Source organism: Nyctereutes procyonoides, unplaced genomic scaffold (genome assembly GCF_905146905.1).
Source record: "Nyctereutes procyonoides isolate TBG_1078 unplaced genomic scaffold, NYPRO_anot_genome, whole genome shotgun sequence".
In the NCBI taxonomy this organism is placed as follows: domain Eukaryota; kingdom Metazoa; phylum Chordata; class Mammalia; order Carnivora; family Canidae; genus Nyctereutes; species Nyctereutes procyonoides.
The window spans coordinates 68980115-68989268 of NW_026575146.1; the positions used below are offsets into that span (position 1 = coordinate 68980115).

General features: G+C 52.5%; 1 protein-coding gene and 1 pseudogene across 9 annotated transcripts; both read left to right on the forward strand.

Annotated features, from left to right (window-relative positions):
* The first annotated feature begins 989 nt into the window (after positions 1–989).
* TMEM150B (transmembrane protein 150B) lies at positions 990–9014 on the forward strand. 9 transcript variants are annotated; one of them, XR_008662593.1, is made up of 8 exons: positions 990–2404; positions 3094–3239; positions 3475–3534; positions 3638–3705; positions 3915–4042; positions 5515–5698; positions 6137–6276; positions 6910–8659. XR_008662593.1 is itself a non-coding variant. In XM_055311444.1 (8 exons), exons 3-8 carry the CDS (start codon positions 3172–3174, stop codon positions 8729–8731), a joined length of 705 nt encoding a protein of 234 aa, XP_055167419.1. In that variant the 5' UTR covers positions 990–2404; positions 2801–2838; positions 3164–3171; the 3' UTR covers positions 8732–9014. The 9 variants fall into 9 exon arrangements, 8 of the variants coding, with proteins under 8 accessions (XP_055167419.1, XP_055167415.1, XP_055167412.1 ...); XM_055311444.1 differs by lacking the exon at positions 6137–6276 and adding an exon at positions 2801–2838 and having other exon boundaries at positions 3164–3239; positions 8535–9014; XM_055311440.1 differs by lacking the exon at positions 6137–6276 and having other exon boundaries at positions 3032–3239; positions 8535–9014.
* LOC129501134 (U4 spliceosomal RNA) lies at positions 7172–7240 on the forward strand (annotated as a pseudogene).
* Positions 9015–9154: the final 140 nt, after the last annotated feature.

Here is a 9154-nt window from a genome sequence, read left to right on the forward strand (position 1 = left end):
CCCATGTCAGGCTCCTGCATGGGGCCTGTTTCTCCCTCCCTCTGCCTGTGTCTCTCAAAATAAATAAATAAAATCTTAAAAAAAATAAATTCATGTATCTTAAGCATAGTATACTTGGTACTTGGTTACAGCAGCCATTGGGAGTTATTATTTTTTTAAAAAGATTTTATTTATTTATTCATAAGAGACAAAAAGAGAGAGGCAGAGAAACAGGCAGAGGGAGAAGCAGGCTCCATGCAGGGAGCCCGATGTGGGACTCAATCCCAGGTCTCCAGGATCGCACCCTGGGCTGAAGACATCACTAAACTGCTGAGCCACCTGGGCTGTCCTACAGCAGCCACTGGAAGCTCATGTAGGCACCCAGCTCTTTAAATTTTTTTTTTATTTTTATTTTTTATTTATTTATGATAGTCACAGAGAGAGAGAGAGAGAGAGAGAGGCAGAGACACAGGCAGAGGGAGAAGCAGGCTCCATGCACCGGGAGCCCGACGTGGGATTCGATCCCGGGTCTCCAGGATCGCGCCCTGGGCCAAAGGCAGGCGCCAAATCGCTGCGCCACCCAGGGATCCCGGCACCCAGCTCTTAAGTGGCAGAGAGGGGATTCAAACTCAAGTCTTGCCAATTTGAAAGCTCTGGATCTTCTGGAATCTCTTTTGGAAGTGTGACGCTTGGCATTATTCCAGATGTGTTTTTCTTGGAGTCACTGGGCAGGGCTTGGCACTAAAGATATGCTAATGGTCATTATCATTATACCTCCTTCCTCTCTGTACACAGTGCCACTGCCTCAGTCTTCTCTTCTCTGCTCAAGAACCTCCCATGGCTCCCCAGCATCCTCAGGATAATGTCCAACCCCTTTATGGCAATGGAGAACTTTGCAGTCTGGCTCTGTCACCCAGCAGACAAAGGCACTAGACCCTTATGGGCCAGGTTTCAGGGGCCACCTGGATTCTACTGAGAAACACTTCCTGCAGCTTGCAAACTCCCTCACAACCTCCCTTTTAAGTATGGCTTGTGAGACTTTCCTGGCTTTCCCTCACAACTAGAATATACTAAACAGGATTGCTAGTTAGCCACTCCGTCTTCTGGGGGCCGCCTTACCCTGTGCCACCTTCATTATAATACCTGTATTCTAATTTTTGGGTTCCAGTAAGGCTGCCCCCAGCCTGGGAAGCCACCGTGGGCAGGGATGAGATCTCAGCCTCTGCTGATTGCTGCCTGCCTCTGCCTCAAGGAATGTCCACTGTCTATCTCTCTGCTTCTCCACTTTCTTATCTACTCTCTTGAGGAAGCTGACAGCCTAAAGTCCTAGTTGCTGGGGCAGCACGACCAAGAAAAGGTAGATCTCAGACTCGTAAGTCCCCAGAAACATAGGACTTCTATTCAGCCGTGGAAAGAGATGAAGCATTGACACACTCTACAATGTGGATGAAACTGAAACACATATGAAATATCCAGAATGAACAAATCCACAGACACAGAAAGCAGTCTGGTTGTGGCCAGGGGATGGGGGACAGGAGGGAATGGGGAGTGCCTACACTTGGTGGAGAGAGGATTACTTCCAGGATGATGAGAAAGTTCTAGAACTAGATAAACATGGCAGTTGTGAAACATTAGGAATGTACCAAATGTCACTGAACTGTTTGCTTTAAAATAGTTAATTTTATGTCTTGTGAATTTTAGCACAAATTTAAAAAAAAAGAGGTGGCTAAGGGAGAAGGTAGCTGGAACTTCTAGGTCTGAGGGAGGAGGAGATGGGGTTCAGGACTCCCAGGTCTGAGGAAGAAGGGCTGGAGGTCTGGACTCCAGAGTCTGAGGGAGGAGGGGCTGGAAGCCTGGACTCCAGGGTCTGAGGGAGTTGGGGCTGGGGGTCTGAACTCCAGGGTCTGAAGTAGGAGGGGCTGGGGGTCTGGACTCCAGAGTCTGAGGGGGGGGGGAGCCTGGGCCTCTGAGTCTGAGGGAGGAGGGGCTGGGAGCCTGGACTCCTGAGTCTGAGGGAGGAGGGGCTGGGGGCCTGGACTCTTGGTCTGAGGGAGGAGGGGCTGGGAGCCTGGACTCTTGGGTCCAGGGGAGGCTGGGGCCCAATGGCCTGATTTTTAAGAGGGGAGGAAACCAGAGTTAGTTGAGCATTGCTATGCCTGACAGACAAAAGAAGGATCAGAGTAGAGGAAGCAATTGCTTTCAGGGGGGAGGCTCATTAGATGGAGATGTCGACACCAAGGCCTCCCTTCCCACCCTGAGCCAACCCACTGGGGAATTCCAGCTGCTGCCCAGAGGAAGGGAGAGGGGAAGGCAAGTGAGGGGGAGGAAGCAGGGTCACCAGGGCCCCACACCCAACAGCCTAAGGACAGAAACTGTACCCGGAGGAGCCTGGCCTGTGGGCCTGGATTCTGGGGCACTGGAGGAGGTAAGAGCTAGGAGGTTGGCCCAGGCAAATGTAGAAATTCTATAAGGGACTGGGGTCTGGATGGCTGGGGCCCAAGGGAGGAAGAGTAGAGGGAGCTGGAGGCTCAGATTCTGGGTCCTGGGGAAGACAAGGGCTGGGTGCTTGGACGTTGAACTTCTGAAGCTGGAGTAAGGAAGTTGGGGCCAGGCGAAGCTATCTGAGGTGCTGCTGGTAAGGTTTTGAGTGGGGAAGTGGCAGTTCAGGGGCGAGGTCCCAAAGAAGGTGGCAGGTCAGTCAGTGGGACAGTCTGTCTGCCTGCTGTCCTGCCGTGCGGACTTTGGCTCCGCCACGCTGCCGCCGCCAACGGGGCCCCACCCCATGCCCCCTCTCCCTTTCCGACCTTTCCCATGGCCCCAGGCCTAGGACGGAGAGAGCCAGAGGGAGAGTTCGCACAGGTGAGCATATAGGCAAGCCCAGGGGCCACCAGTGGAGGGCTGGCTGGGAGAGGCTCAGAGGCTGGGTAGAGGGAGGCCAGCCTGGAAAAACTGGGAAGTCAGGATGGAGAAACAGTTGTTCCAGGAGGGAGAGCGCCCCAGGCTGCGATCTGGCTTCATCAGACCAGACCCCTCACCCACTGCTTCTGCCCAGGAGCCAATGGGGGCCTCAGAGCCAGGAGGCCACCTTCTGATGCACCTGGACTCTTAAGGCAGGTTCCTCACCTGAGAGAGAGGCAGACAGACAGACAGAGAAAGGCTTGTGGTCCCTTTCCTTCTCCTGCAGAGCCGGGTATGTGGGGCTACCTGTCCCTGCTGCCTGCCTTCCTGGCCCTCTGGGCTATCACTGGAGTCTGGACCGTGTGAGTATTAGAGGCAGGATGACCCCTGGGCCTGAGGGAGGAGGGAGCTGGGGGCCTGGACTCCAGGGTCTGAGAGAGAAGGGGCTGGGGCCTGGACTCCTGGGTCTGAGGGAGGAGGGGCTGGGGCCTGGACTCTTGGGTCTGAGGGAGGAGGGAGCTAGAAGTCCTTGTTTCTGTGGGTAACAGAAAGAAAAGCTGTCGTTTAAAACCACTTTGATGTCTCCCTGTACTTCAGTTTTGCCCTGGCCGTAGCCAACAGGTCTGTGAACCTCACCGAAGGTTTTCCCTACATCAGGTAGTTATGGCGTGGGAGGAGGGGGTAGGAGGGTGGTTCCAAGGTAAAAGAGGAGGGGGGCCTGGCTCCGAGGTGCCACAGGACGATCCTTTGTCTCCCCCAGCCTCTGTGGATCTTACCCCCCTCAGAGCTGCATCTTCAGCCAGCTGCTCAACATGGGAGCTGCTATGGGTAAATATTCTCAGCACCCCCGGGCCAAGGGGGCCCGAGTGCCGGCCCCCAGGTGTGGGGGTTAGCCCCCACCCCTAGATACCCAATCTCTCTGCAACCCATCCCCCAGATGTGGGGGTTAGGCCCTCACCCCCAGACGCCCAATCTCTCTGCACCCTGGCCCCAGGAGTCCGAGCCCGGCTTGCCCGCCCACTTCCCTCTTCTCCCAGCCGCCTGGATCTGCATCATCCGTTACCACCAGCTCCGGGACTGGGGAGTCGGAAGATGGTTTAACCAGGTGATCCTGTGGACGGGGCTTCTGTGTGCCCTGGGCACCTCCGTGGTGGGCAATTTCCAGGTGAGACGGCGTGCACTCCAGGAGCCCAGCCGGGCGTTCGGACCAGCCCGAGTCTGGGACTACAGCTCCCAGCACACCCCGGGGCCTCCGCCTTCTCTATTGGCGGGGTGGGGGTGGGGGCTCCTCCGCGAACGGCCTTCTGGGACTCTCTCTCTCTTTTTTTTTTTAAGATTTTATTTATTTATTCATGAGAGAGGGTGTGGGGGCAGAGAGAGGCAGAGACAGAGGCAGAGGGAGAAGCAGGCTCCATGCAGGAAGCCGGAGGCAGGACTCGATCCTGGGACTCCGGGATCACGCCCTGAGCCAAAGGCCGACAGACGGCCAACCGCAGAGCGCTGAGCCACCCAGGTGTCCCATACCTTCCGGGACTTCTATTTCTCTTGTGACTTTTGGGCCCGGGAGAAGGTGAGCTCCTCGGCTCTCTGGATGGAGTGCCCCATAGGCTCTTGGTATAGCGATTCCACTGAACACTAGAAGGTTGGGGTAATTCAGTGCGGTTCTTTGCCCCTTTCCCCTTTTAATAATGAAATTACTCAGAGCCACTCATTCTTAGGTTTTACATTGTATGCATTTTCATCCATCTCCTCAAGGGCTCTAGCTAGACCCTTTTTGGTCAAACAGAACTTTTTAATTTTGTTTTGTTTTTGTTTTTAATCAGCTGGCCTGTGGGGGTCAGAAATAAACCCAGATTCATAGACTCCAGAACTCACATTCTTCACCTTGAAGTTCAGTAGATATTTGTAGAACAAATGAATGGATGATCAATTGAAGAAAACTTATTGATTATTTTGTTATTTAATTTTACTGTGAGGTCTCTCCAACCCCTGCTGCCCCCGCCCCGCCCCCCGCCCTTGCTGAGTATACTGCAGGATAAGAGGCTGCCTCCAACTTGTTCATAAAAATTCCCTCTGCATAGCCCTCATTCACTCATTCGTTTATTCCTGTGCTCCACAACTGTGACTTGTTAAAATTATTATATAGTTCCCCTAAGGAGTCTTTTAAAGCCATTTCCCGCTGGTCATCGCTTCTCCTCATTAAACTTTTAATATTTTAAAAAAATGTTAAATAACATGTACGATGTATCAGTAAGCCACAAACCATTGTAATATTTAAGAACTTTTCACCCTCTGAACACCAATTTTTACCCCTTGGATGCCAGTGTCAGCCCTCCCCCACCCTGGTTGAGAATGAAAGATGTATTGCACTAATATTTCCTGAGCGCCTATGATGTGCCAGACCCTGTGTTAGGGAGTGAGGCCACAGCAGTGAGCAACAGATTAGAATGCCTGCCCTGGTGGAGCTGACAATAGCCAATACACCTAATCAATAATCCAGTCAACTGGCTATGGCAGTTTTCACAGTCCACTGGGTAGGTCAAGGACCCCTCCCCCCATTACAGCCCTTGTACCCTCCATCCCCTGCCATCCCCATTTATCTATCTTCCTCTCAATTCTGGTCCCTTTTCCTTCCAGCAAAAGAACCAGCTGCCCGTACATCTGACAGGGGCCTTCTTTGCCTTATTCGTGGGCAACCTGTACTTCTGGCTGCAGCTCTTTCTCTTCTGGTGGATGAAGAGCCTGCCCCAACCTGGGGCCCCCTGGATCAGGCCACTCCGCCTGGGCCTCTGCAGCCTCTGCACCATCCTCATGGTGGCCAGTATCCTTACCTGGGCCAGTGGCAGGGGCATTGGGATGGGTTGGCTACCTGCAATATGCAGTGCCCTGTCCATTCTCCGACTCAGCCTCCTTAGTATGATAGAGTAATGGAAAGCGTCAACCCTGGGGTTAGGCAGCCTGGGTTGGATTCCACCTCCCCTAGTACCAGCTTGTGTGTGGGGGGCTCCATTGGCTGAACTTCTCATTCCCTGTGTTCCTTCAGCTGTCAAATGTGGATAATAATAGGGCTGCTCTCCCACCCCGAGTTATAGAGAATGAAGGAAGTAATACCTGTGAGGTGCTTAGATGGGTTTCCAGCATAGTGAGCAACCAAGAAATTCTGGGAGGATGGTAAAACCAGTGGTAGTGGTCTGTTTGGGGTACCTGCCCTGTGCCAGGCATCATGTTGGCTAAGACTGAGGCCTAAACTGAGGTTCAGATAGCAGGGAGTCTCTTGGCCAAGACCCATCATGAAGTCCAATGGTGGAACTTGTGGTAGGCGGAAGGCAGCTTGCACCAGCTCTTGAGACCAGTTCGTATCTCTTCCCAACTCCATGTTTGGTGCTACCACTGACCTTGGTGAGAGTCTTCACAACATAGAAATTGGCCAACACTGCAAATCAGAGCTGGTAGTTAACCATTTACCATCATGCCTACTTCTGGGGAAAGACTCCACCCAGCCCAGTTCTTAGTCTCCATAGCACGACACGCCTCTGGGTGGCTCAAATCACGGTCTGTGTTTTAGTTTCCGTATCTATAAAATGGAGTTGTTTTGATTACTGACAGGTGAAGTGCCCTGAGAGATGAGAGGGCTGGAGGCAAACTCAGTCTCCCTGACTGATATCCTCCTAGGGGAGGGTGGAAGGGAGACCAGAAAGCTAATGGGTGTTCAGAAGAGGCTAGAGGGAAGCAAGCTGAGGTCCTGTGCTCTCTGTACGAGGACATCTGCTTATTTGGAGTTATCCCTACAAATGGAGCTGGCAGTCCCATCTCCCAGAGCAGCAAACTGAATCCCATGGAATAGGTGAGACGGGCTGACCCCTCAGCTAAGCCTTTAGCTACTCCAGCCATATGAGCAACATCTCTCCTCTGCAGAGGCCCTGTTGGTGATAAGATCCAACTGGCCCCTTTTATTTTATTATACTTTTGTTTTTAAAAAGATTTTTATTTATTTATTTATTTATTTATTTATTTATTTATTTATTTATTGAGAGTGAGTGAGTGAGAGAGAACAGGAAGAGGAGCTGAGCACAGATCATGACATGAGGCTCCATCCCAGGACCCTGAGACCATGACCCAAGCTGAGACCAAGAGTTGGTGACTTAACTGAATGGCTCAGGTACTCCTTGCTTGCTCCTTTTAAAACCCCAGTTGGGTTGATAATCAGTTAGGCTGCAGGGTCCTTATTCTGTGGGGCTCAAGTATCCCTTGGCCCTGGAGCAGGGAGATGGACCGACCATAAAGACAGCCAGCAAGCTTTGCGCAGTGGCAGTATCGCAGCCAGTGAGGTTTATCTGAGGCTCGATTATTAATAGTTGAAGATGGCCAGCATTGTGTGATAGGAGCTCGGGGTCTGCAAGGATGGGTCTGCGAACTGGCAGGTTCTGAACTGGTCTTGCAGAACCAGCTTTTTGCCTGCATTGGGAGGTTGGGGAGACACTACAGGTGCATGCTGAGGGTGGGAGAACCAGCTTGGAGATGAAGCTGCTGGCAGGGCCTGAGACAAGCATCTCCAGTGCTCAGGTGAGGTTTTAAAGGCTCTCATTTCTGCATGGCTCAATAGGGAACCATGGAAAGCTTATGAGCAGGGGAGGAATAAGGCCATTTCTGGGGGTAACCACCTTGTGTGTGGGTGCTCTCATGTCTCCTTTGCTCTAGGATTCATGGGGTCGGGGTGATGTTGGCCTTATTCACTGCCTAAAAATCCTTGAATGAATGAAATGTGTAAACTGATCTAGGAGTGGGTGGGAGCTAGCTAGGTTGATAAACAGAAAGGTTGTTGCAGTGAGGGGGCCCCAGAAAATCAGGGACCTCTCTGATAGTCTGAGGTTGGAGTGTGTGTGTGCTGGTGGTTGAAAAGGTTTTCAGGGAGCACCTGGCAGGCTCAGTCAGCAAAGCATGTGACTCTTGATCTTGAGGTTGTGAGTTCAAATCATACTTTGGGTGCCGAGTTTACTTAAAGAAAGGAAGAAGAAAAAGAAAAGAAAAAAGAAAAGAAAAAGAAAAGGAAGTTTTCAGGAGCAGGGGATTGAGGACTGGAGATGAGACAGTGCAGACCAGAAAGAGATGAGCTAGGCCAGTGGGATAAACCTTGGGCGACCAGCTGGCCATGGGGATGAGGAAGGGGAGGGGGTGAGTGGGTGGCAGAACTGTCATCAGATGGGAACACCAGGAAGAGGAGCAGATTTTAGGGGGTGAGTGGGAGTGGCCAGTGTGCCACAGGTGGGGGATGAAAGTTGCCAACAGAGCCCAAGGCCAGCGCCCTGGTCGGTGTCTTTAGGAAACCCTGAATATTTGATGGAAGAAGCAGTTGCAGCTGCTTGTCTAACAAGGCAAGTGGGAGATGGTGATGGTGGAGCCCTGATGGGGTCAGGGAGGATTGAGGGTAAGACAAAAACCTCGTTTTGGGATGTTGGAAATGCCATAGGAACGGGAGGAACATGCCAGTGGAACATCTGGGAAACTACCTTGGACGGGTCGGAAGGCATCCCTGTAAGTGTCTGGGAGCTGGGTGGTTGGCTGGAGGCCATTCTGCCAGTGTAGGACACCCAGCAACAGTGACCCAGCAGGCTCCCGGACCCTTCCTGCTTGCTGTGGCCCTTGACCCTGGTGTAAAGTGGTCATCCTCCACCATTGGCCGCTGCGCTCGGCCTCCGCTGCCTGTGAGTGGGCCATCGCCATGCTGCTGTTCATGCTCTTCGGCTTGTTTGCAGTGGATTTTTCCTGCCTGGATGGCTGCACCCTGTGTCTCCAGCCGGGCCCCAGCCTCAGCCCCCCACCGGCCTCCCCCATCTCCCTGCAGGTCCCCCTGTGAATGGCAGTCCGATTGGTGTGGTTTGGCGCCAGTGCTGCGATCAGGGCCACCTGGGAAGTGAGAGGCCAAGGCCAGCCAACCATCCCTGCTCAAGGCTATTTATTATTATTATTATTATTAATTTTTTTGTTTTTGTTTTGTTTTGCTGCCGGCGGAATCAGAGACACGGACGCAGGCAGGGTCACGCGAAACCAGAATTCCTTCCGGAGAGCAAATCCGTACAGAAGGTTTTGAAGGGAGGGGAGAGCTGGGGAAGTGGGGGTGCCTGGGAAGGAGGAGTTGGGGACACAAGGACAGATGGCCCTCTCCGTCCGGATCTGCTAAGCCACCCCAACCAGCCCCCGTCCCTCCCCCCACCCCACCGAGAGATTGATCAATAAATAAAATAATAAATTAATCAATAAATAAAATAGAAACAGCTCC